The sequence below is a fragment of the Sus scrofa genome, chromosome 15 (assembly GCF_054392235.1).
Source record: "Sus scrofa isolate SSC_HxYL_T2T_F1_AM1 chromosome 15, Sscrofa_HxYL_maternal_Yorkshire_Landrace_v2.0, whole genome shotgun sequence".
Classification (NCBI taxonomy): domain Eukaryota; kingdom Metazoa; phylum Chordata; class Mammalia; order Artiodactyla; family Suidae; genus Sus; species Sus scrofa.
The window spans coordinates 94,792,066-94,819,461 of NC_139397.1; the positions used below are offsets into that span (position 1 = coordinate 94,792,066).

Genomic DNA, 27,396 nt, shown 5'->3' on the forward strand with positions numbered 1-27,396 from the left:
GGAGGTTCCCAGGCTAGGGGTAGAATTGGAGCTGTGGCTGCCAGCCTACGCCATAGTCACAGCAATGAAGGATCCGAGCTGCATCTGGGACCTACACCACAGCTCATGGCAACACCAGATCCTTAACCCACTGAGCAAGGCCAGGGATCGAACCTGGTCTCATGGATCACAGGTTTGATCCTGGGCCTCACTCAGTGGGTTAAGGATCCAGCGTTGCTGTGACCTATGGTGTAGGTTGTGGACGTGGCTCAGATCTGGGATTGATGTGGCTGTGGTGTATACCAGCGGCTATGGCTCTGATTCAACTCCTAGCCTGGGAACTTCCATATGCCACAAGTGTGGCCCTGAGGGAAAAAAAAAAAAAAAAAAAAAGGACAAAAAAAAACCCCTGACGTTTTGAATAACAAGCTTAAAAACAAGCACTAATGTAAAATAACATATATTCTAGATGGTAAGAAAAATAAGGGAAGGAAAAAGTCACTCATAAATTTTCACTGCTAACATTTAATAATGACTGTTTTGAAACAGATATATGCCTATCTTTTTTACATAATTTAAATCAGAATCTGATCTCCTCTGGAAATTAGACTTCTTTCATATATGTGATCATTGAGAAGAAAGAGAATACTATTAGAAAAATGATTCACAAAATTTATTTGGATATGATCATCGATTTTTGGTAGATGTTTGAAGACATCTCAAACTCTGAAGTTGAGGAAAGATATAATTCATCCTAACTTGAGACATATTTAAGAAAAATATGAAAAGATTTCTTGGGTATTAAAAGTAAGTATAAATCACTGACAGATGCTTAGTTAAAACATTAAAATTAGAGGCTTTAAATTTTGTTAGTTCCTAAAACAGTTGACATTTTTGAAACTTAAAAAATAAAAAATAACTTACCTATAGGATATCCCAATGCAAAGTCATTACTTTGAGTAGCAAAAATAGGGAATAGTCCGGCTTTGCTAAATCGACTGTCAGGACTGGCAACCAATAAGGTTAACACACATACAATGAAAAATACAGAAGCTTTGGCAATTAAGATACTATACAGAAAAGACCAATCCACATTGGAAAAATTAAGTACAACCATGTTTTTGAATAATAAAGCTGGAAGTGCAAATCTGGAGACAAAATTTCCCAGTCCTTTGGCCTGTGTTGATGTTATAACATTGGCCCTTCCTGCTATGTAGCCACAGAGGACTATGCCAAAGCATTCTAGTAAGGCTGGAAAAAGCCTTGTTATTGACATTGAGGGTGGGTCATTAGTGGAATTAAATCCATGAGCTACTGTTGAGGGCAGAGTATTGGTCATATTGACTGCAATGGTTAAGTTCTTGGCAGATAAATCAGAAAAAGAATTCATTTTCTTTCACCCTCCAACTCCAACCAGATCTCTGGAAAGAAAGAAAGAAAGATAGATTCAGTGTGAAATCACTACGAATTCTAGCTGAAAGTATACATTGGCAAAGCTAGATTTATTAAATGGCCAAATAAATATATAAACCCTCTTCAACTACCATCAGAGAAAAATACAATGAAAAAAAAAAGGGTGGGAGTGTCTGTTAACAGTAACCACTTTAATCTCAAAGGTGTGTCAGCTCAAAATATTTATGTTCCTGTCCTGTAATCAATATCAGAAATGAGTAAAATAAGATCCACCAATATTACAGCTGCAGTGATGCCCTGTGGTCCTCTCCAGTGATCCACAGTCAAGCTCCACCTAGTGGATGAGAGCATGGGGCCCACACGGAGTCTCTGCTGAATGTCCAGCTGCGTCCAAGTTCTCTGGAAATTTCAGAAGTTCTCAGTGCTACATAGAGTCACACAGGATAGGAGGGTCCTTTCCAGCCTGTGGTCAGATTTGACTATGGGGTAGAAAGAAGAGTATAATGGAATATCACTGATCAACCTTGAACCTGTCATTTTTCTGTGTCTTACTTTCCTCACCTGTGAAATGGCAATAATAGTAGCTGTCAAAAGAACCTGAGATTATTCAAGTAAAGTCCTTATAAGTACATCCGGCACAAATAAATCACTGAACAGAAGTTAAATATAGCTTTGGTGTCATATAAGAAAGAGAATGAAAGAAAGATTAGTGATGGCCTTCCACCAATCTACTTGGTTCCTTTTATACCAGCCACACATATTGGATATCTTTTTCTTTTTCTTCCTTTTGTTCAGTGGGTTAAGGATCTGGCATTGCCGTGAGCTATGGTGTAGGTCACAGATGAGGCTCGGATCCCATGTTGTTGTGGCTGTGGTGTAGTCTGGTGGCTATAGCTCCAATTAGACCCCTACCCTGGGAACCTCCATATGCCACGGGAGCGGCCCTAGAAAAGGCAAAAAGACAAAAAATAAAAATAAAAAATAAAAAAAACCCTAAAATGTTCTCTTCCCTACCCAACCACCAAATCATATCTAAATCAATTCAGGAGTCATTTTATGAGGGAAAGCTTCTTTAATACCACAGCCAGGCCAGGAGTCATACTCCTTAGCTTTAGGTCATTTTTCTCAGTGTATAATTATACTATGCATTAGCGTGACTATGTGATTTATGTCTGTCTCCCTCACTAGACTTTAAGTGCCACAGAAGCCAGAACTGTGCATGTTTTTGCTCACTTTTGTGTCTGTAATGCCTAGGGCACATAGAAGATTTAGGAGATTAAAATAATTACCTGCTCTTAAATAGAACTTTTACCCTTTAAGCAGATCGATGTTCTCTTTTAGGAACTATCTACTTCATGGATAGAATTTTTTTTTTTTCCAAATGTTAAGTATTCTAAGCTTTTCACTCTAACAACAGGCCCAAGACCACAAAATGTTCTAAAAGATTCTAAAGCTGTTCATAAAATGTTAAAGACAAAATGTCTTGTAAAGAATTCTAAAGATGTTTAGAAAATGCTAAAGCAAGGAAAAGTTTATGTGACTATGACAATAATTATCAGACTGTCTTGCTGCCAGGGACACAATGAACATTAGGTTTGAGCAACTCTGCAACTAATCAGCTTGTATTAGTAACTGGAAATTAACATGGTGACAATTGCCAATTCCTAAGTGATTATTCTGTGTTAACCATCTAAAGTGGCCTTATATAAGGTAGAAAGTAAAAAAGCTTGTGCTTCCTGAAATGTACAATGCCCAGGTTAAGTTCTCACATACCCACATCACATTAAGGCCAGCCAGAGACCAACAACAACTGATATGTGGGGGGAGGGGGTATGTGTGGATGAGATAATTTTCTCTGTGCTGCCCTGGAATAAACTGAACCTTTAAAAAACATTACATTTAATCTAGATCAGGACAAGTATTTTCCTATTAGGATTAGACAGGAGTGGTCAATATACACAAAACCTATAACACTCACACACTTGAAGTTTACCAAGTGTCAAATTATATCCTGGGAAAGCTACTGGTTGGTACAGGTACCAATAATTGAAGTAAGGAGCTGGTAAACAAGTGAACAAAGGTGTGAAACATTTGGAGATTCAAAGAGATGTGGACTTGAAAAGGCCGTGCTAAAGATTAAGGTGATAAACTAGTCCAGTCTTCTCTTATTCTTTTAAAGTTCCTATATTTCTTTGCCTAGAGTATTATAACTTACACGGCTCACTACCCCTTATTTGTACTACACCAGCATATAAATGTATTCCAATAATTTTTAAACCAACAGTTTTAACTAAATTTGGAGTTGTTCAGTGAAGAGTCAAATGGATCTGAACCCAACTTTGGACTTATCAACTCTTTGGGCAATTTACTTAGCCTCTCTGCACCTTAGCTTCTTCACCTGTAAAATTAGAGTTAAAACCTCCTTAGAGAGATATTGTCAGGACTGGAGATTTTATGTACAACATATCACAGTAGCTTATCACAAAGTAGGCCTTTAGGACATGGTAGCAATAATAAAAGAATGGTAGTAAATTAAATATAATCCATTGTCCTTTGCCAGTTCTTCAAACATACTTGGTAGTAAAGAGCCTCCAACTAAAACAGAGGGATGGGATGGGTTGTAAGGTTATCAGTTTTTGTTTTATACCAAACAACTAAGGAATTCAATTTAATTCACTTTTCTTGTTGTTGTTCTTTTTTTGTCTTTTTAGGGCCACACCTGGAGCATATAGAGGTTCCCAGGGTAGGGGGTCTTATGAGAGCTACCGCTGCTGGCCTATGCCAGAGCCATAGCAACACCCGATCCAAGCCGCGTCTGCAACCTATACCACAGCTCATGGCAACACTGGATCCTTAACCCACTGAGCGAGGCCAGGGATCGAACCTTCAACCTCATGGTTCCCAGTCGGATTCGTTTCTGCTGTGCCACGACCGGAACTCCCCAGTTTAATTTATTTTGATTTTAGTTGTTAGCAGGAAAGGGAGAGCTCTTTATTTCTCTCAAGGTGATGGTCAAATAGCTACAGCAATGCCCAGGTTTAACTTTCAGTTAGTTGAAAACTGAGAAAAACTTAGGGAAGTAATCTGCCCCTTTCCATGAAGTTCTTTGATGTTATAAAAGCAATACCTGCTAATTAAGGGACAGAATAGCCAAAAAGCACTTACAATGTTTTATCTCATCCTAATTTTGTTTCCATCCTAATTTTGTTTCTCATCCTAATTTTGTATTATAAAAGCATTCTTTTATAATAAACAGGAGCCACAGCAAGGGAAGTTTTTTTTAAAAAAGTGCACCCAACCTTTTCATCTCATTCAAAACAAGGCTTGTTAAAGAACAAAAAAGTTGGCATGTCACAGTAAAAAACTACTCACTGGGGCAGGAGCAGAGAAATGCTCTACACTGGCCACTTCTGGCCACACATATTTGGTTTAGATAACATGGAAAAACCACTGAATCTGTAAACAACAGCTGTTAGGTGAAAATGCAGAGGAGGGTTTTGGTTGGTTTCAAAGAGAAAGCTTTAAACTCAGGCTATTTCTCTGACACCCAATATCCTCCAACACGTGGGAAAAGCGTAATAGCGCATATGGTAGGTACTGTGAAAGCACTCTTCAGCATCGCGGGGCACACCATCCACCCACTCCCATTTAGCTGCAGCGGACCAAATGTCCTCTTCAGAGACCCGGGGTGAGAAGTGATCACTGTCTCTTCCCTGGTCGCCAGGGACAGACTTTGGCCCTCTAAGATAAGGATGTGGAGAGTCCTTAACCAAACAGGCCGCCGAGAGAACAGCTGCCACCCAATGCCTAGGCAGGCAACAGTGGAAGTGAGAAGGCAACCTGGGTTCTGTGCCTGGGATTAAAAAAAAAGTTGGTTGCTCCGCTTCCCAAGAGGACAGGAGCCACAACGCATGGTGAGTGAAATGTTCCAAAAAGGGGTGAGGGAGGAAATTTGGTGCAAGGCTCCAGGTACCTCGGGAGAACCTCTCTGGATGGCATTCACTGAGGCCACCTCTCGGGATAAAGAGAAGAGTCTGAGAATGACAAGGTGGACGCACGTACAGTGAGGTGCTCCTCAAACTGGGGGATGGCAGCTCTGTCACCAAAGGAGACAAGCCTCTCTTTCCCCCGCATGTCCTAAAGGCGAGTGCCGTGGGGCAGAGGAGGGCAGGCGCAGGCAGCGGATGGCGGGCCTGGGCGCCAAGGGCGGGGCGATGCCCTCCTGCCCCGACTTGAGGGGCGAAGGCGGGGGCATCAGGGGCCTGTAAGGCCGAGCCAGGACCAGGCAGGTCAGCGACCCGGGGGCCCATCTCACCTGCGACGTCTGCAGCCCCGGGGCCGCGGGAGAAGGGAGTCGATGCTCGAGGTGGGCCAAGCAGGGAGGAAATCACCGTCATCTCCCACCCCCAGTCTTCCTAGCCGAGAGTTGCCAGCTGCTGGCTGCCGGCTGCAGCAGCTCAGTCACGTTCGGAGCTAGCGGGGTGCTGGTAAGCTGGGACTCGGTCAGCTCCTCCCCGCGCCGCCCCGCCCCGCCCCGCCTTCAGGCCCCGCCCCGTTCGGGGAACCCCTTGAGCCGCGCTCCCCGCTGCCCCACCTTCAGACTCCGCCTCCCGCCGCAAGACTCCGAGCGGCGAGGCCTTGGCCCCGCCCTCAGGCTCCGCCCCGATAGCAGAGCTGCGAAGGCCCACAGTCCGCAGCCCCGCCCCGCCATCTGCGGGCAGCCCACTAGCTAGACACCCGCGGCGGGATTTCCGGTTGCTCTACTCCCGCAAAATGGCGGCCGCCGGGGGGCATTTGCGGTTTCATTTTCCTCATCCTAAAATCAGATGCAGAAGCCTCTTGTCTCTCCGCCTGATCCCAGGCTCATGTGGTCCGCCAGTTCCTGCCTGGATTAGCCCAGTAGTTTTTATAGCGCAGTTGAAAAGCAGGGTCTTAGAGTCAGAATAGTGGATCAGAATCCTGCCTTTCCCTAGGCTGTGTGACCTTGACCTTCCTAAATCAGAGATTAAAATATCTGTAAAGCTTTAGCGCTGTGCTTGTTTTAGAATAAGCACCCAGTCTCTGACTGCTTGTCTTTCTCTTGTGGTAGAAACGACATGCATATCCCTCAGGATACTGAGAGGAAAATGTATTAGTGGAAAAATGAGCAGAAACTGAAACTATAGAAAAGTTGTGAATTACCCTGTTCTCACTTCACCCTGGTTCTCTATCTTCTTAATTTTTAACAGCCTTCCTAGTTTCCCTTGAACCTGGCTCCTTTTTTTTTTTTTTTTTTTTTTTCCTCCCGACTGTTATCTCAAAGCTGAAAGAATTTGTGTTTAGAAAGTTTGGAGATTAATTCAATAAATATTTATTGAGCTTTGACTCTTGGCAGAATACTGGAAGATAGGCCTGGAAAGGTAAGTTAGGGTGAACTTCCAGAAGGTTCTTTAGGTTAGCCTTAGAGTTTGGACTTTATCCTCTGACCACAGTAAAACCATTGAATATTTTTTTCATGAGAACATGTCTTAGTGATCACATTATTTTTGGATATGCAGTCTGGAAGCTTTCCCAGGATTAGTTGAAAGACTGAAAGCAAGAAAAACATAACTTTGGGAAAAACCAAGGCAAGAGGAAATAAAGATATACTCTGGGGTGATGATAATGGAAAGAATGGAAGAGGCCTGAGAGGTATTGCAAAAGGAGAACTGAGGGGCCCGGAATACTGATAGGACTAAGAAGGGGAAGGAAATAATGAACCTGTGTATTTGCTCATCCATTACAGTAAAGAAAAGGAATTGAGCTAGCGAGATTCTTAACATCCTTACTAGTTCTAAAGTTCTACTCTTTCCTTTCATTCTATTATTTGAAGATGAAAGGAAGAAACGTTTTAAGTGGGGAAGATTGTCATTGGTCTAAGAACAGCCAGCAAGAGAATGTGAGTCTAAGTCTTCGCTGTCCTGTGAACTAACTGCTCATGAAGGTATCAGCATGTGCAAGGAGAGATTTCTAGTAGACACCTAGAGGGAAAACAGAAGCTCAAGAGGAGAAAGAACAGAGCCAAAGTTGTGGTTTGGAGATATCTGAATGGAGTGGATGAGTTTTCTGGTAAGAACAGCTTGGGGTGGTGGGGAGCACTCTAGGGACAGAGTGTATGCAAAGATGAAGAACTTCATTAAAAAGTCATCCTCAGGGGTTCCCATCAGGGTCAGCAGTAATGAACCTGAGGATCCATGAGGACATGGGTTCAATCCCTCGCCTTGCTCAGTGGGTTAAGGATCTGGTGTTGCCGTGAGCTGTGGTGTAGGTCACAGACTTGGCTCAGATCCCTTGTTGCTGTGGCTGTGATGTAGGCCAGCTGGAGCAGCTCTGATTTGACCCCTAGCCTGGGAATTTCCATATGCCGATGGTGCAACCCTAAAAAGACGAACAAAAAAAGGTCTTTCTTAGATAAGCAATTATTGATTAATGTCATAAGGTAATAATTTAATCCCACTCATCATGTCTGCTAATCATTCTGTGAGATGCTGACCTATATATACTATTAACTGAAAAAAGGAAGTAAAAAGCACAATACCTGAGATACTAACTTCTGTTAACATTTTACTATATGTCATTTTTTCCCATGCATGTGTAAGTCAGTTAAGAAAAATAGGTGCATACAATACACATTATTTTTTATACACATGATTTTTAGAAACACTTCATTTAATATATAACATTTTGATTGATAAATATAGATCTATATCATAATTTTCAAACCTACTTAATGTTCCCTATTGAAATTTTGAGGATGATCTCCCTTGAAAAATTTGGACTCTGGGACATCCATAGAGTCTAATTAAAGATGAGTTAAAAAAAGGAAGACAATGTAGTACAAGTGTTTAGAGTGACTTAAATTGTGTTGTTTAAATATGTCCAATATGATTTCAAATTTCTTTAAAAATATTTAGTTTCTTTAAAACCCCCGTTGTGGGAGCACCCCTAAGAGAATCATATGATTCCAGAGAAGCTGATCTCACTCCACCTTCAAAGGTGATGTAACTGACCTATGCTATTCAATCACTATGTTCTATCCCTTTGGACTCAATGATTGAGTCAGGATGGGCATTGGCATTAAGATGGTTTGATAGAATGACTCTTAGAACATTTGCTGAGAATGCTGACATTCTCCTTCCTGCTGGACAAGAGGAGGATGCTGGCAGTCATCTAGGGACCATGACCGGAATCAGTCTTAGAAGGATGCAGACACCAAGGAAAGCACAGCAGAAAAAAATGAAATAAGTGAGTCCTTGATGACATATTGAGTTGTAGAATTAAGCCTCAGCTGAAGCCAGTCAGCCTGTGGACTTATTTATGTGAGCCAATCAATTTTCTCTATTGTTTAAACAAGTTTGCGTTGGGTTTTCTGTTACTTGAAATCAAATGTATAGAAAAAAATTCTGGAAGAAAATGACAACAATAATTATCTTTGAGTGATAAAATGCACATAATATTAATTTTTTCCCATGTAGGAAAGTTCCCATAATTTCTACCAAAAATGTGCAATAATTTTATAGGAAAAAGTCTGAAATAAGTCATAAAGTGTATATTTTGGCTATATGGAAATGGTGAACAAATATATAATAGTAAACATTTTTCTAAAACGAATTTAAAATTCACCACTAAGTTCAAACCAAGGAGGTACACAAAAATCCACCTATAAAATAGAACAATTTGAGAGCACTGTTACAGTGCAATATATGAATTTATACAAAGCTAAACCCTTGTTTTTGTTCATCTCTGTATGCCTGGCATTTATAGTAGTGCTTTCCTTAACGTATGGCAGGTGTTTCATAAAAATGGCTTTTGAATGATTGAATAAAACATAATTACCTACCAGCTATCCAAGATACTAATGTATACTTCTTTCTCTTCAATGGGAATGATGGGACTTGGGGCAGGCCCTTCCCAAATATGCCAAGGTGGCATATTGATTATTTAGATTTAAAGTGACTTGAGAAACAGGTGATATGAGAACACTCTGACCCTCCTTTGTTCCCCTGAACAAAGCAGGAAACAAAGCTCTCATAGGAAGGTGTCTTCCCTATGCCATGAGGATGGAGACTATTGAGATAGGGAATTTGAAGCTGAGAAAACTGTATAAACAAACTTTGCTACTTTTTCATTCATTTGCTACCCCCAGCAAAAGCGCCTTTGTTTTGTCAAATCTTCACAAATGATTCTTTGTTTAAAAAGGTATATAAACAGCTTGCTTTGGTCTCAGGTATGCATGAAGTTAAATTTGTCTCTTGTTAATATGTTTTATGTTAATTTGACTATTAGGCCAACCAAAGGAACCTAGAAGGATGAGGGAAAATTTTTCCTCATAAGGAGCTATTGATACAAGCAACTATGGAATAGTTCTTTTATAGTAGCTGTGTTTCTTATTTTTTCCAGCTTTTTACTGGATCCAGGTTTATAGCTGTATATAAACATTCTTCCAAATTATGGCTTCTTTTTGTTATTTTAAATACTATAAATAAATTTCTGATCTGTCAAGATAAAACCCTGAAAATTATCTTTTAATTTAATAGTATGTTATCATAAATACCTGATAGGAGTTCCTGTTGTGGCTTAGCAGGTAAAGAACCTGACATAGTGTCTGTGGGGACACAGGTTTGATCGCTGGCCTTACCAAGTGGGTTAAGGATCTGGCATTGCCGTGAGTCACGGTGTAGGTTGCAGATGAGGTTCGGATCTGGTATTGCCGTGGCTGTGGCGTAGGCCTGCAGCTGCAGCTCCAATTCAACCCCTGGCTCAGGAACTTCCGTGTGCCACAGATTTGGCCCTAAAAAGAAAAAAAACAAAAAACCCAAAAAAACTGATAGCCTTTTTTCCCCTTTTAAATTTGCTATTAAAATATTCTTATAGGACTTCTGGGTTGGTGGGCACATGGAGGTGCCTGGAGAGTGGCTCGTCCAGAGGAGCATGGAAGCTCTGGGCCCCTTCCTACATACTATGTCCTACGCATCTCTTCCATCTGGATGTTCATCTATATCCTTTATCATATCCTTTTGTAATAAACCAGTGTGTGTATATGTATATGGTCTTATAAAAGCAATGAAGGAAAGTAGAATCTAAACATCTCACCTTGTTGTTTATCTTATTGACCTTAGGTAAGGCTCAAATGTAATTAAATAGGCAAGGGCTTGTGTCTGGGCCAGCACTTAGGCAGTTTTAAGCAGAAAAATAAGATAAACCAGAATTAGATTATGAAACTGAAAGTTAAATCAATGGTTTAGATAAGGTAGGGTGCAGAAACCATACAGCAGCAGTGTGGTGACTTTGGAGCCCATCCACTTTGTCTCAGGATTTAGCTTCTTGAGACTTGTGGTTTTGTTTTGACTTTTTTTTTTTGGTCTTTTTTTGGAAAGGGGTTAGAGATCAGGAAAACGGAAATTTTTTTGCTACTGGTTTTTTCACTTAAAAATGTGTTCACAGACAAATTTATGTAATAGGTAGTTATTCAGCAAAGAGTCTTATAAATGTGTGGAACATTTTGTAATTTGAATAATCTCTAAGATGAAAAACTGTAAACCTAACCAACTTTGTATAATATAAAGAGGAAGTGGCAAAAACCTCAGATTCAATTTTGACTTTGGAGTAAGAAGGTCTTTAACTGATTCTAGTTAAAACCTGGGTTGAACTTTGAGTAAATAGCTAGTTCAAAAAAAAAAGGTTATCTATCATATTCTTAGCACAACATTTAAGCACAGACCTCAGAAGCATTCTTCCAGTAGAGTATGTATTTCAGGAGTTTCACTCCCCTTCCCTCCTTGAAGGGCAGGCACTCTATCTGTGTTGACTTCCGTAGTGTCCTCAGTACCTGGAACAGCGCTTGGCACATAGGAGACACTTGATAAATATTTGTTGACGTAGTAACTCTTGGAATGCTAGCTAAATGCATTTATGAAGTTTCTGTATATAGAGAACTTAGAACGGAAACACCTGCTCTTATGCTACTTCTTTCAACTATCAACAAAAGTAACTGAAGGAGGAAAAGTATCAGAACTTGTCTCTGTGTGGCTGCAGAGGAACCAGATCATTTTGTGACTGGCAATAACGGGACAAGCGAAATCATAGGAATTATCATTCGTTGTGACATAGACTAAATGTAATAAAATAATATCCCAAGAGTCAATTCTACAAATGTTTAGATGTCCCCAGAATTCCGAAAGTTATTTAGACTTTCCTTTTACCTTAACTTCTATGCAATATACATCCTATATCCTTGTCTGCTTTATTGTTAGTTCTAATGGCCTAATTCAAGCCCTCTCACATGGGTGTGTATAAATATTTTGGAGAGAAAATGTTTATAGTAATGCTAAAGTAATGCTAACATTTGATCAAATTCCTAGAAGATCCTTAAAAATTTCATTTCATATATTGCCTCAGTAACTGGTCAGAGATTTTTTTTTAATGTAATAATCTTTGTCAAACCAAGAACCAGTATCAAAAGTTAAAGCCCTAACATTGTAAATCACCTATAATAAAAAAAATAAAAAAATTTTTTAAAAGTTTGAACCCAGTATTTGCCATAGTGAATGCAATTGTTTATTTCAAAAGGAAATTATCCCTGAGGGCATTTGAAACAGTTTTTAGGACTCTTCAAACCCAGACAGTGACCCCAGTGAAATTCAGAAGTATCTTCCTGAATCTTTCTATTTTTTCTTTTTTTATCTTTTATTTATGTGTATATTTTTTCCTACTGTACTGAATCTTTCTTCTCAACCCCTTTAATCTCACTCATCCAACCATGTATGTCAAAAATTAGAGTATGATGGAAATGACTATTTTTCTTGTTTGTTCAAAATTCCTTTGCTAATTGTGGAAGGTGGTAAGAAAGGTGCATGGCCTCTATTACAGAGAGTTTAACCTGTGTGAAGAAGTTGGACAGGAAAAAGCCCTAAAGGCTTTTCCTAGTAGCTGGTTCAAAAAATGTAGAGGGTTCATGGAAGTAATTACAGAGTAACCTGAAGAAGAGAAATTTGTCTCCTCCACTCTTGGGAAGGGGAATAAGAGAAGCTTTGTATTAGTCCTTCCGAGCGGAGGCCACCAATGAGAAGCTGTTGCTAAGGAGCCAGGTGGTGCAGGGATTATGCTATGGGTGAGGTTCTATAAAAGGAGAGAGGGAGGAGGGTTCGAGTTTAGGCATTTTTTCCAGTTTGACAAGAGCTGTTTCATTGTTTCCTCTTGTAGGCTTCAGTCTTGATGTGCTTTCAAGCATTCTATCATTCTTTCTCCTCAGCCCATTGTCATCTTCTCATTTCATGATTATTACAGGCACACTTTGGAGGTATTGTAGGTTCGGTTCCAGGCCACCACAATAGAGCAAATCTTGCAATAAAGTGAGCATAAAGTGAGTCACGTGCATTTTTGAATTTCCTCGTGCCTATAAAAGTGATGTTTAACATTGCAGGTAGTCTGTTAAGTGTGCAATAATGGTATGTCTAAAAAACAATGTACATGTTTAAATAAAACATACTTTACTGCTAAAAAATGCCAACCATCTCCTGACAACACAGGGTTGCCACAAACCTTCAGTTTATCTGTGAAGTTCAATAAAGCTAAGTGCAATAAAACAAGGTATGTGTGTACATGCTAGAGATTTGGTGCTAACAGTCTGCCAGCTCGTTCCATACATTATTTATTCAGTATGATTTGCACGTATAGGTTACTCATCAAGGACCTAGGAGGGTCATGTAGGCAAATTGGTGCAAGAACATGGGGTGAGGATCCTTCCTAGGGACTGAGGTACAGAGGGGTAAAAAGCAGAATGCCTAATCATAGTCAGGAGTCCAAAGGTCTGATTCAGTGCTCAATAAGCTTCTCACCAGATCACTTGGGGAATAGAGTTTTTTTGTTGTTGTTGTTGTTGTTGTTTTTAGGTGTAATTGACATACACATTATATTAATTTCAGATGTATAACATAATGATTCACCATTTGTACTCATTGTAAAATGACCACTTGAGGAATATAAGTTTTGAAAATCTAGATGCCAGAGCCTCAGTCAGACTTGTTAAATCAACATCACTGGCATGGGGTTCACGGTCCATATTTTTTTCCAGAGTCTGCAGTTGATTCTAATGCAAATTCCTAATTGAGAGCCACTCATTTAGGGAATAAGCTAGAAATTATAAATCTGTTTCAAGGCCAGATAGGAATATTTGTTTTAGAGGAGGGCAGAAAACCTTTCCAGAGTCTCAGTATTCTATGGGGAAATGTATTTTTATTATAGGAAAAAAGACACATTGAGTCTGGTGAATTTCCTTTGGAAATCCTCCTCAATAGCTTTTTTCCTATCACGACATATCTCCTCCATTGAAACCCATTTCTTTTTGGTTTGTGGACAAAAGCAAAGCAAAATAAAACTGATCACTCTCTTCACTTTTTGTATATGTACATTATGTCCTCACTATAGTGCCATTATCAAATTCCTATCAGAAAGTTCATGTTATGGGTACAGCGGATGAAATAATTTTATAGCATGTTCAATAATTAAAGCTGATACACATTTACTGTATTGTGGATCCTGTAGCAAAACCCCAGTGCAGTCACTTCACCTTCTCTTCTTAAAGCTTCAGTTTTAGAGAAACAATCATAATTCCTCTTATCTTTCCTCAGAGATGTTATTTTCTAAAATATGACTTTTTACTAATCTTTTATAGTTTGTGCCTTTGGTGCCTTTTTTAAGAAATCCTCACATGCATCAAGGCATAATGCTATTCCCCTGTATTTTCTCCTGAAAGTTAAATGTCTTTTAAAGTTGTTATTCTTTGTACCGTTTTCCAAATTCGTTCGTTTATTTTCTTAGAGCTCCACCCTAGGTTCAAAGTGCACAAAGTTCCTGCCCAATGCAGAGAATAGTTCTGTAGCTCCTGCTACAGAGTTGAAATCCAGAACTCCTCAATGCAGAGTAAAATGAAATAGGAATATAGAGATAAAAAATTTTTAATGTGCTAAGGGAATATAGCAGAGTAGTATCAGCTAATGGCAATATAAATTATCTTAAAGTCAATGTGTATTTCCCCCAGAGATACCGAAGAGATGAGACCTTACGCCTTGATAAGAGTGAGCAAATGCAGGGCACGTGGACTAATGGCTGGTAATCATGCTGCGGTTATGCTTATTACATGTTTATCTAATGTCTAGCAGCGGTATTATACTTATTATGTGTTTGTCGAATGTCTGGCATAGATATACTTGTCATATGTTTGTTAAATGTCTGGCAGGGCCTTTAAGGATGTCCTTGAGTAAAAGTCACTGTACAGCTCCATGTCAGCTCTAGTAAAAAGCCAACTACCTCGAAGAAAGTAATCTTTTGATAAAGTTCCTAGAAGGCATCCCACATCTGAACCCCTGCTCTGAAATCCCATACCCACCTCCTCCCTCAGGTTCTTGGCTTAACTTTGGAACTGGCTGCTGGATTTGAGGCTCCAGCTCTTGCACTGCTTTCTGAATGTCTATTAACAGCTGTGACACCCAGTCGTGCCCCCCTTTGATTGACTTGGCTTACTCTTATGCTCTGCCCTTCAAACCAGAATCATAGGGCCACCGTGAGGATCCTTAATACCACGTCAAGCCGATGAGAATAAGCTTCTGGCCCCAACTTTCCAACTGTTACCTGGTGGGGACGATGACTTGCATCAGCAAAGCCATGTACTCAGATGGCCTAATCGACAGTTGTCCTTTGGAGGCATCTGTACTGATAAAAAAAATAGTCTTTTCAAAGGCATGACATGTATTAGGCTTCCCTGTGCAGCATAGCACCACCCTTTGTGGGAGGACCTATTTCCCTCTTCTTTTTCTTCTTTTCAGGGCGGCATGTGCCTCATGTGGAAGTTCCCAGGCTAGGGGTTGAATCAGAGCTGCAGCTGCCAGCCTACGCCACAGCCACAACAATGCCAGATTCTAGCCACATCTGAGACCTTCACGGCAGCTCACGGCAACACTGGATCCTTAACCCACTGTGTGAGGCTAGGGATCAAACCTGCATTCTCATGGATACTAGTTGGGTTTGTAACCTGCTGAGCCAAGACAGGAACTCCAAACTGTTCCCCTCTTAACAAGGGAATTGGATAGATGGGGGCGGGGGGGTGGTGCCCAAGGGATGATCCTGCTTCTCACCAGCACCAGGGTTCCCTACTGTCCATGTAGGAAGCGTTGCTGCTGTCACTGTGACCTTGCCTAGGATAGGATGGGCCTCTGGATGTGAGAGAGAACTGACAGGGTTGGTTCAGCTGCCTCGGCTGGCTGGGCAGATGGCTCTTTCCTTCCTCACTACTTTGTGTACTTTTTCCCAGTCTGTCTTCTCAGTAAAAAGGCACAACCTGACATCTTTTCATTTCTGCCACTTCAAAATTCTCTCTTCCCTGGAGAGCCCAAAAATCTGAGGCCTTGTCATCTTGGATCCCCCAAATACCCTTCTGTCCTACCGTCATTGCCTTTGGGCTCTCCTTTGTGCGGTGACATCCCCACTGGTTAGCACTCTACACAGAAGCAGGCCACAGATCTCATCTGTTACCAGGGTTCCTGTGGCAGCCTGTGGCCCTGCTTAGCTCTGTTTTAAGAACTGGAGGCCTGGAGTTCTCTTGCGTTTCCTCACAGTCTCTGGTGTGAATGGCCAGTCTCAGGGTTCCCTCTCTGGTAACAGACATGATAGTACAGGCTGTGTCAGTTCTCAGAGTTATCGTTGGGTAAGCTGGCCTGATTGGACATGGCATCTGGTAGAGGATATAATGAGCCAGTGTGCTCAAGTCAGCAAACAAATGGAGTATGAAGGAAAGCTGAAGATTTGGCTAACACGCTCAGTGAGAGCAATTGTGCCACTAAGGCCAGCTTGTAGAGTAAGACTGCCACACTGGTCAAACTTCTAGTCCTAGGGAGCTGTCCTCAAAGAAAGTAATTTTCCTTCCCAGCCATGACCATTGGTGTTGTCATTTGAGGAAAAAATGGAGCCCTCCTTGCTGGAGCAGGATCTCAGCCTGTGTGCGTGGGGCTTCGGTCCCGCCTCCCCTTGATCCAGGCACCGGGGGTGGACTGCATGGCAGGATGTGCGTGCATTTTTGTCTATTTCTCCTCCCTCAACGATGCTTTTATTTATTTGCTTTTAGTGATGTTTAGGGCTGTAAGTGTTAGTAACACAGAGAATCCTGATCTACAAAGATTATTTCATATAAACTGCTGTTTATATGAATCAATCGAGATAAAATAGAATGGCCAGACAGAGCAAAGCATGACATTTTCTCCCTCCACCCCCACCCCAAATCCCAAATCATAATGTTTTCTTTCTCTTTCCCTTTTTTTTTTTTTTTTGGCATTTTAGGGTCGCACCCATGGCATGTGGAAGTTCCCAGGCTGGGGGCGATCAGGGCTGTAGCTGCCCACCTACGTCACAGCCATAGCAACTCGGGCTGTGACCTATAGCACAGCTCACGGCAATGCTGGATCCTTAGCCCTCTGGGCAAGGCCAGGGATTGAACCCGCATCCTCATGGATGCTAGTTGGGTTTGTTACTGCTGAGCCAAAATGGAAACTCCTATTTTTCTTTATTTTTTTTAGTAGTTAACCATTAAATTATCAGTTTATATGTTTAAGTAAGTGAACAACCCCCCAGAGGCCCCCAGAGTTTAAAATTAACCTCAGATCTCTTCCTGGACAAGAAAAGAAATTTAAAACAGTTTACTATTGAACATGGCTAACCTCTACCTGTCACCTTACCACCTTCCTTGTTAGTTTTGCCTAGAATTTTAACTTTGCCTCTTTGAAAAAACACAGAATAATTCAATTCATTCAAATTTAGAAAACATATTACCCATACATTATTACTAATTTCTGTATTCTCTAGTCTTTCCTGAATCTGATTCTTCCCCACCTAGGCTCTGGAGGTAGCAGGTATGGTGCACAGGCTCCAAAGCCAGACTGCTGGGATCAGACCCTCAGTTCTGCCACTTGAAAGCTTTCTGACTTTGGATACGTGACTTAACTTTTCTGTGCTTCAGTTTTCTCATCTATAAAATCAGGGTAATTACAGTAACCACCTCATAAAATTTCTATGAGAATTAAACAAATTATTGCCTTTGAACAGTACCTTTGCACTAGTAAGTGGTCAATAAATATTTGCTACTATTGTTATAGTTTTCCTATAGTAAGTTCTTTCCACTGAGGGTCTTTCAGTTACAAACTTACCTTTACTATATTTTATTTTTATATGTTTTCATGTGACTAATTAGGATCCTTTCATTTTAGCTTTGAAGAACTCCTTTCAGCATTTCTCATGACACAGATCTAATGGTGGTAAACGCTGTCAGTTTTTGTTTGGGGAAAATCTTTCTCTCTCCTTCATTCCTCTTTCTTTTTTCTTTTTTTTTTTTTTTTCATTTTCTTTTTCTCCTTCATTCCTAAAAGACAACTTTGCCAGGTAAAGGATTCTTGGTTGGCAGAATTTTTAGTTCCTGTGCTCTGAATATATCATCCCATTCTTTACTGGCCTGCAAGGTTTCTACTGAGAAATCTGATAGTGAAGGTCTTATACAAGTTCCTTTTATATATGAGAAAGTTGAGAGTACTCTTGTGGCACAGTAATGATCTGGTGTTGTCACTGAAGTGACTCTGGTTGCTGCTGTGGTCTGGGTTCAATCTGTGCCCTGGAAACTTTCACATGCCACAGACCTGACTGACCAAAAAAAAAAAAAAAAAAGGTATATATGTATATATGAAAGTATTTTTCTCTTGCTGCTTTTAAAATTCTCTCTTTGATTATAGCTGGTTATAATGTGCCTTGGAGAAAAACCTTTGGGATTGAAATTTTGGCATGACCTATTAGCTTTATGAACTTGGATGTCCAAACCTCTCCTCAGTTTTGGGAAGTTTCTCAATCATTATTTATGTAAATAAGCTTTCTGTTCTTTTTTTTCCTCTCTTCTCCTTCTGGGACTCCAATTATGTGTAGATTGTTTCTTTTAATGGTATCGTATAATTCGCATAGGCTGTCTTCATTTTTTTTTTTTTTGCTGTTTAGGACTGCACCTGAGACATATGGAGGTTCCCAGGCTAGGGGTCTAATCGGAGCTACGGCTGCCGGCCTATGCCAGAGCCACAGCAATGCCAGATCCAAGCTGCATCTTTGACCTACACCACAGCTCACAGCAACGCCAGATCCTTAGCTCACCGAGTGAGGCCAGGGATCAAACCCACCACCTCATGGTTCCTAGTCAGATTGTTTCCGCTGTGCCACGACGGGAACTGCTTTTTTCTTTTTGCTCCTTTGATTAGATGATTTTAAATGACCTGTCCTTTTGTTAACTAGTTCTTTCTTCTGCTTAATTGAGTCTATTTCAACTCAGTAGAAACTGTTGAATTCTTCAGACAGTGTATTCTTTGACTCTAAGATTTGTTTTTATTTTATTTATTTATTTAATTTTATTTATTTATTTTTTGGCTGCAGTTGCAGCATGTGGAAGTTGCCCGGCCAGAGATCAAAACCTGTGCCACAGCAGTGACCCTAGCTGCTGCAGTGACAGTGTTGGATCCTTAATCCTCTATGTCACAAGGGAATTTATGCGCTTTTTTTTTTAATGGTTTCTCTTTCTTTTTTGAACTTCTCATTTTCGTCATGCATATGATTTCTAATTTCATTTGATTGTCTATATTTTCTTGTTGTGCACTGAATTTCTTTAAGAGGATTATTATGAATTCTTTGTCAGTTTATAGAGCTTCATTTATTTAGGGTTAACCATTGGCATTTTAAGAGCTTCCTTTGGTGGAGTCATGCTTCTTTGATTATTCACAGTCCCTCTAGAGGGACTAGACAGTCCCTCTAGTCTTGTGCTGATACCTGGGCGTTTGAGGAAGTAGTCATCTCTTCCAGTTTTTACAGACTGCCTTTGCAAGCAGAGCCATTCACCAGTCAGCCTGTCCAGAAATTCCAGGTGGATTGACTGGTGTGTCTATGTGCAGGCCTGCTGCTGGCTTGCTTGGGCAGGCAGGTTTGGTGCCTGGGTCAGCAGACAGGAAGGCTTGGTGTTTGGGTCAGTAAGGATCAGCTTGGTGCCTGGGTCCCTCGTGGCTGCCAGGGCAGGCCTCATGCTTGAGTCTGCACCGATGGGCCTAGGACCTGGGTCTCTGTGGACATACCTGGATCTTGGGGCCACAAGCCAACCAGGTACCCAGGACCAGTGGGGTGGGCCCATCATCTGAATCTGTGAAGGGCTGATCAGGTACTGGGAGAGTCTGGGAACCCACGTTCATAGCAGTCAGCCTAGAGGCTGGGGCTAAAGGGGCCAGCTGGCACTAGGCAAGCTTGGAGTCTGGGGATGCAGGAGTCATCCTGTTACTTGGTAATAGAACTAAAAAAGCCCAAGATTGGCTAGGCATCAGAGTTGGTTTGATTTAATAGTTGAACCATGTCCTCAAAGACCTGGACTCTTTACCTTTCTCTCCTCTCTCTTCAGTCTTGTCAGCATCATTTCAAACCTGGCTTCTCTCAGAGTGGCAAAGTGAATCCAGAAATTAATATTTCCTATCTATATACCACTCTGCCCAGAAAGGGAAAGAGTGTCCCTTATGGTAGTTCTGCTCTTTTCTTCCAGAGAAGTGAGAGAACTTCTTTCCTAGAAGCCCACAATGTAAAGGATACTTTGTGTGTTAGTGGACACAATTAGTCCAGATGCTGACATCTGTACCTGAGAACTGGCATGCAGTGTGTAGCTTAGGTGTGGTTTACATGAATCAGCCATTGTGGAAAAGGGATGATATAGCCTAGTGCATTAAGACCAATCTGAGACCACTCCTAGAGCGGGGAGTTCAGTCAGCTTCTCTCTAAACATGAGAGAGAAGTTGACATCTGACTGAAGTTTGCAAATTCTGAGGCAGAAAGTTTGCAAATGGATGTTGGGCAACTAAGAAATGTCCTGAACCCTTAGATGATTACTTCAAAAATTGATAAAATGCTGCTTTTATTTTATTGTTCTGTTGCTCTGGTCCAAGAACGCAATCTGGCCTGCTGTCTATTTTTATAAAGATTTTTTGAAACACAGCTACGCTCATTTAAAAACCATTGTCTATGGCTGTTTTCATACGACAGTGGAGAATTGAGTAGTTATGGCAGAGACTTTATGACCTGCAAAATCCAAAGCATTCATACCACAGTGGAGAATTGAGTAGTTATGGCAGAGACTTTATGACCTGCAAAATCCAAAGCATTTATAAAATGCTGACCCTTGGCCTTGAAGATTAAATCTGAACTCATCCTGGATTTCAGAGCCTTTTCATCATCTATTGTCATTTTACTGATATAATTTAATTGGCATTATTCACTGTATGTAAGCTCTCGAATCCAATCAGATTAGTATTCACCCACCCTAAATAGCCATGTTCATTCTCCAGTTTTCTCTTTGTTCCTGGCTTGTCCAACTTGGAATGCAGAATGCTCTCCTTGCTCTCCTTCAGTCTTACATGTCTTTGAAGGCCCATCTCAAGTTCATGAAATTCCCCTTGTGACTTTTACCCACACTGGAGCCTTCTTGCTTACTTTATTCCCTGTATTACCCATGGAGGCATTTTGAATCAGTATATGTTTTATAAATACGTCATGTAAATAAACATTCTTATCTGCCCAATTAAATGCAAAACTCCTGGTATTAGAGTCTCAGTAATATACTATTTTTGTATCTTTTATAGAAGTTCAAGCAATGTGGGACCATGAAGACACGTAGTATGTAATAGTCCTGTGAAACTCTTGTCTCCCACATGTCCGAGACAGTCCACTTCTCTATAACCCCCCTTCCGCCCTAATCTGAGCTTCACTTCCTCTCATCTGGGCTGATGCTACAGTCTCCCAAGTGCCCCCTGTTCCTCCTGGCCCCTACAGTCTTCTTCCCACACAGCAAACAGACGGACTTTAAATATGTAGGGCAGCTGATGTTACTCTCCTACTTCAAACCATCCACTTCCATAACGTATCTTAGAGGAGAAGTTGCGATCTGTCTCTGCCTAAATCTCCCCACTCATCTCCTTTCACTTGTCAGTGGGCACTCTGGATTCTCTCCATCTCCTCTGCCTGGAATATTTCCTCCAGGTCATGAATGTCTGGCTTTTCATAACTCAGGTGTCAGCTCTCTCCTCCCTACCTGAGCTCCCCCCCTCCCTCCCCCACCCGCCCCGATCTGCACTGACTCTGCACTTTCTGGATGTCACTCTGGTTCACAGCATCCAGTTCACTGTCTTCATTGCCCTGCTCTTGACAAATATGTCTTGTTTACTTTTTAAGTGTTTCCCTCTAACTGCAGTTCCATGAATTTATCTCATTTGTTCACTGCTAATCTGTTCACTGCTGTATTTCCAGCCCCTAGAACACTGCCTGGTGCATAAAAGGTATTCAGTAGCTCCCTGTGGAATAAATAAACGAAACCATTCATAGGTTTCCTTTTTCTGAGATCCATGTTTTTTTTTTTTTTTTAGTTAAAGTGTGGTTGGTTTACAGTGTGTGCCAATTTCTGCTGTACAGCAAAGTGACCCAGTCATACATATATACACATTCTTTTTCTCATATTATCTTCCATCATGTTCTATCCCAAGAGATTGCATATAATTCTCTGTGCTATATGGTAGGGCCTCATTGCTTATCTAGTCTAAATGTAATATTTAGGATGTTTGCATCTATTCCCCTCAAACTCCCGGCCATCCTACTCTCTCCCCCCAGATTTATTTTCTTTTGAAATGGGAGAAGAGAACTTATATTCACTCTCATTAAAATGCATTTACTCAGACTTCCCATCGTGGCACAGCGGAACGAATTCAACTAGGAACCATGAGGTTGCAAGTTCAATCCCTGGCCTCAATCAGTGGGTTAAGGATCTTATTTGGAAATAGGGTTATTGCAGATGTAATTAGTTAAGGGTCAAGATGAAATCTTACTGGATTAGCATGAGCCCTAAATCCAGTGGGAGTGTCCTTACAAGAGGCAGAAGAGGATACTGGGAGACACAGAGAAGAGATGATGTGAAGATGGAATGAGAGAATGGAGTGTTACACCTACGAAGCACAGGACACCAAGCATTGCCAGCAACCACCAAAAGCTAGGAAAGAGGCATGGGATGGTTTCTCCCTCAAAGCTTCTAGAGGGAATCAACCTTGTCAACACTTCTGGTCTCCTGAATGATAAGAGAATAAAGTTCTGTAATTCAAGCCATTCTGTTTGTGGTAATTTGCTACGGCATCCCTAAGAAACTAGCATACCACCTAAGAACAGTTTCTTTGCGCAAGGCCCTAAGTGGTAACACCGTGGAAAGTAGGTGCTGAGTAAATGTGTGTGTGTGTGTGTGTGTGTGTGTGTGTGTGTGTGTGTTTGTTTTAGGGCCGCACCCTCAGCATATGGAGGTTCCCAGGCTAGGGCTCTAGTTGCCAGCCACAGCCACAATCACAGTAACGTCAGATCTGTGCTGCGTCTGCAACCTACAGCACAGCTCACAGCCACGCTGGATCCTTAACCCACTGAGCAAGGCCAGGGATTGAACCTGCAACCTCATGGTTCCTAGTTGGATTTGTTTCCACTGTGCCACCCACGACAGGAACTCCAGAGCTTTTAATCTTAAGTAGGGACACACAAGGGTGGGAAATAAAGAATAAGTGTGCATTAACAAGATTTGTAATCTGTTCTTGCTACCTGGAATCCAGGAACTGTTCTCATTCCTGTTGTGACCAGGCCTGGCTCTCATGAGTTTCTGGCTAGTATTTGTTAAAGGCCCTTTTTGCTTGTAAGCCACAATCCATTCCTATCATTTGTAACCAAAGAAACTCAACTTTTATACTGAGATCCGTGATTTGTTCAGTATTGGTGCAGTTTTGCATATTTAGCTCTGAGTTCTGACATGCTGAGTTTACTACCACATGAGATACTACCTTCAAAATGTCAATTTCATCTCAGACCTGCAAATTAGTGTAATTATAAGACAGCATATTAGCATTATTATTAATTTATTTATAACCCATCTTGTTCCAAAAGGGTTGCATTGTGTTAAATTATCCTACAAAGGTACAGCAAGAAAAAGTACATTTAAAATAGGAAACAAAAATGAGACAAGGGGAGAATAAGGGTATAAAAGTGAAATGGAGCCACAAGTGAACCTAATCTATAAAATGGCTACAGTGAAGGCCTAGACAATAAGTAGAGAAAAAGATGCAATAACGTGAGAGGGTCTATAGGCTACTATTGTTGCCATGGTATTTGGCAACAGTACTCTCTGCTTGAAATAATTTCTTCTCAACCCACATTTCTGTTAAAAGAACTTACAATTTCTTTACAGTAAAAGTGGGACCATAAGACAGTTAAGCAACTTGCCAAAGAGAACTGCCACACCAAATGCCAGAAAAGACAATGAATTTGCTTAAAGACATTATGTTGTCCCTTTAAATATAGTTAAGAGAAACAAGTCTCAAAACATCAGCTTTAAGTTTATTTATTTAATTTTGGTTAATATTACTCAAAAAAAAACTTTAAGCTGTAGTGCCCTATTTTTTAAATTGAAGTATAGTTGATTTACAATGTTGTGTTAATTTCTGCTGCACAGCGAAGTGATTCAGTTATATATTTATATATACACATTCTTTAAAAATAATCTTTTCTATTTTGGGTTGTCAGAGGACATTCAATAGATTTCTCTGTGCTATACAGTAGGATCTTGTTGGTTATCCCCTTCATGTATAATAACTTACACCTACTAACCCTAACCTCCTATTCCTTCCCTCCCCCAACCCCACCCCTTTGGCAACCACAAGTCTGTCCTCTATATCTGTGAGTGTGTTTCTGTTTCATAGATAGGTTCTTTTGTGTCATTTTTTAGATTCTGGTATTTGTAAATCTTCTCTTCTGACCTACTTAGTATGACAATCTCTAGTTCCAACCATTGTTGCTGCAAATGGCATCATCTTGTTCTTTTTTATGGCTGACTAGTATTCCATTGCATATGTACTACATTTTCTTTACCCATTCATCTGTCGGTGGACATTTTGGTTGTTTCTGTGTCTTGGCTATTGAGAATAGTTGTAGTGCCTTATTTTAAATTGATGATAATTTATTTTGATTTACACAATACATGGATCTTAGAAAACTTATTTTATAATCATTGTTTAAATTAAAACATTTAAAACACAATAGAGAAACTGAAAGTACATGTATAGTCAGCCTTTTTTAAATCAAATGTTATTCGGTTATTTATAATTTTACCAATGTGGGATTTTCACATATTGCAGAAATGCTAGTTCCCTTCTCGTAGTTTTTATAAAAGAAGCAAAGCCCAGATTTTTAAATGCAAACACTGCATAAAGAGATTGCTCCTATGTAGTAACATAGTAAACATAATCATAAGATACTGATCTTCATTATTGTAATGAAGATTTTCCCATTTTAATATTTATTGCAAATTTTTTCTACCAACCCTTTTCTGGAAAGGATCTGAGGCTACTATAGAATACATCACAAGTGCCACCTAGTGCTTTCTTTGAAAATAACATTTTTTTTTAAATCTTCAGAATCATGAAGGAAACAAGATCTGAAAGCTCCATCCTTCCAGGGCAGAGCCTGTTTAAATTACACTGCTTCTTAGGAAAGAATCTGTTTTCAGCCAAAATAGGATCTGAAAGAAGAATTTGGAAGTAAGTTTGACTATAGTCAGATCTTCCAATACTGCTTGGTTTTATTTCTGCATAGATAGATGTTTCCCCACCAGCTTAAAGTGTTCCTATGAGACCTTTTCCCAAGCGGAAATGACCTAAAACAAAGGGCAATCCTCTTAGGACACGTCTTGCTGAAGTATGCACAGAATAAATTGAGATAAAGCACAAATGCTCACAGACACAGTTCAAATTCTGGACGGAGGCTTGACGCTGAGTGTGGTTCCCAGGCAAGGAGGTTGATAGTGTCACCCACTGCTCAGGGTGTGTGTTGCCTCAGGAATAGTTCATGCAAAACAAGGGCTGAACACTGTTTTCAGTTTTTTTGCCTTATTTTGTAAAAGCAGATCGTTTTCAGATTTCTTTCAGTTAGTGAAAACAAATACTAAAGTAGGACTTTTGTAAAAGTGGAGGCATAGAACAAACTTTGGAAAAACAGGGGATCCATGCTGGAGTTAAGTATACCAAAATGAAAAGTTAAAGTGTTTCACTACAGAAGAGGTGATATTTTCAATAGTTTAAAAAGTATTTTCTTTCATCTCCCAACAGGAGCTGCTATCTCACAAAAGCTGTAATTCTATCATTATTTTATGCCCAGGTCACTCACTCTTCTTCTCGGTTTTCCTATTTTAAGGCATTGAAATGTCATTATCATCATTACCATCATTGTCATCACTGTCACCACCACCTACAGTCACAATCACAAGCATCAGCCAAGTGACTTTTTTTCTTTTTTCTTTTTGGTCTTTTTAGGGCCATCTGTGGCATATGGAAGTTCCCAGGCTAGGGGTTGAATCAGAGCTGTAGCTTCTGGCCTATGCCAGCCACAGCAACGTCAAATCTGAGCCGAGTCTGCCACCTACACCACAGCTCACGGCAATGCTGGATCCTTAACCCACTGAGCAAGGCCCGGGATCGAACCTGTGTCCTCATGGATGCTAGTCAGATTCGTTACTGCTGAGTCATGACGGGAACTCTGAAGTGACTCTTGTTATAGGATCTAGTGTTGGTGTCAAGGAAACAAACATAAGCTTTAGTCTCTAGGATCAAGGAGCTTAATGTCAACTTGGGGAGAGGAGTAGAAGAAAGGAAGAGGAGGGGAGAAGTATGTGCATTCTGATAAAACAATACGAGTTCACAGACCCAGAATCATTGGAACCACCCCAACCCTTACCCATTTCTGGTACCTGAGTCCTGCAGTCCTCATGTAAAATGCCTTTCTGCTGTGTTCTCTTTTCCTTATCTATTGTTCATTTATTCCTCCACCTCATGCCTGGAAAATTGCAACAGATTTATCCTTTGGCTCTGGCTCTTCTCCTGCCAGGCTAAATCCCTACAGTACTGGCTTTAACTTTTCATCCATCTTCCTCAAGAACGAGGATGACTTTCTGTGCTTATCAGACTGTGGGCACAAATCTCTGAGTCCAGCTTTGAAGATCTTCTGTAGTTTACACAAACTTTATCCATTCAATGTGATAGGCTCCAACACTCAATTTTTATCCCCGGAGGGCAGGTCTCTCTTTGCGTTGGAGCTGAGGGCCACACTATGCTTTCATTTCCTTTTTTAAATGGTGTGCGGGTTTGGTTTTTTTTTTTTTTTTTTTTGCTTTTTAGGGCTGCACTTGCGACATATGGAAGTTCCCAGACTAGAGGTCGAATCAGAGCTGCAGCTGCCAGCCTACACTGCAGCCACAGCAACATGGGATCCAAGCTGTGTCAGCGAACTACACCACAGCTCATGGCAATGTCAGATCCTTAGCCCACTGAGCAAAGCTAGGGATTGAACCCCCATCTTCATGGATACTAGTCAGGTTCATCACTGCTGTACCATAATGGTAACTCCTTGGGGTTTTTTTGTTTTTTGTTTGCTTATTTGTTTATTTGCCTCTTGTGCCGTTTGCGTAGTTGCAGCTTTTCCAGTTATTTTCCAGTATTGTTATTCTATCACTTATTGCCATTTCCCTCCTCCACACACCTTTTTTTCCTCCTAGTGCCTTCCCTCTTTCTCCTCCAGTCTCTCTTGGTTGCTCTTTTATCTTGCTCCCCAGCAAATCAGCTCTTTGGACTTGTTTTGCCATTTCTAGAGTCATTGGTCTTCCCCTTTTTTTCCTCCTTGTTTTGCTGCAAAATATTTTCAAGCAACTTCCCCTAAATGAGTGTGTTTAGAAGTGAATGTTCCAAGTTCTTGCTTGTCTGAAACTGTCTTCATTCTGCTTTCACACTTAATCCTGTTTGTTTGAGTACAATATTCTAGTTTGTAATCATGTTGCCAAAGAGCTTGGTAGCTGTTTCCTCATTGTGTGTTAGTACC

The 27,396-nt window shown here is 40.7% G+C and overlaps 1 protein-coding gene and 1 long non-coding RNA gene across 15 annotated transcripts in view; one reads left to right on the top strand and one right to left on the bottom strand.

The window, feature by feature from the left end:
- The window catches only part of GPR155 (G protein-coupled receptor 155), a 44,751-nt gene extending 38,865 nt beyond the window's left edge, over nucleotides 1–5,886 (bottom strand). For 6 of the 13 annotated variants that reach the window (XM_013990589.3, XM_084999541.1, XM_003133486.6 and 3 more), the window contains exons 1-2: nucleotides 5,708–5,886; nucleotides 904–1,400 (exon numbers count right to left, since the gene is read on the bottom strand). In XM_013990589.3, the coding sequence (XP_013846043.2) occupies nucleotides 904–1,369 (466 nt within the window). In that variant the 5' untranslated portion in view covers nucleotides 1,370–1,400; nucleotides 5,708–5,886. Of the gene's footprint in view, nucleotides 1–903; nucleotides 1,401–1,665; nucleotides 1,872–5,707 lie in introns of all 13 variants that reach the window. The other 7 variants (XM_084999537.1, XM_084999542.1, XM_084999534.1 and 4 more) reach the window with 2 other exon arrangements.
- LOC146395988 (uncharacterized) overlaps nucleotides 1–11,937 on the top strand; it is a 29,600-nt gene extending 17,663 nt beyond the window's left edge. The window contains exons 1-3 of one of the 2 annotated variants that reach the window (XR_014829601.1): nucleotides 6,137–6,791; nucleotides 7,244–7,479; nucleotides 10,285–11,937. This is a non-coding gene — a long non-coding RNA (uncharacterized LOC146395988). Of the gene's footprint in view, nucleotides 1–6,136; nucleotides 6,792–7,243; nucleotides 7,480–10,284 lie in introns of those variants that run through there. The other variant, XR_014829602.1, reaches the window with a different exon arrangement.
- The last annotated feature ends 15,459 nt before the right edge of the window (nucleotides 11,938–27,396 follow it).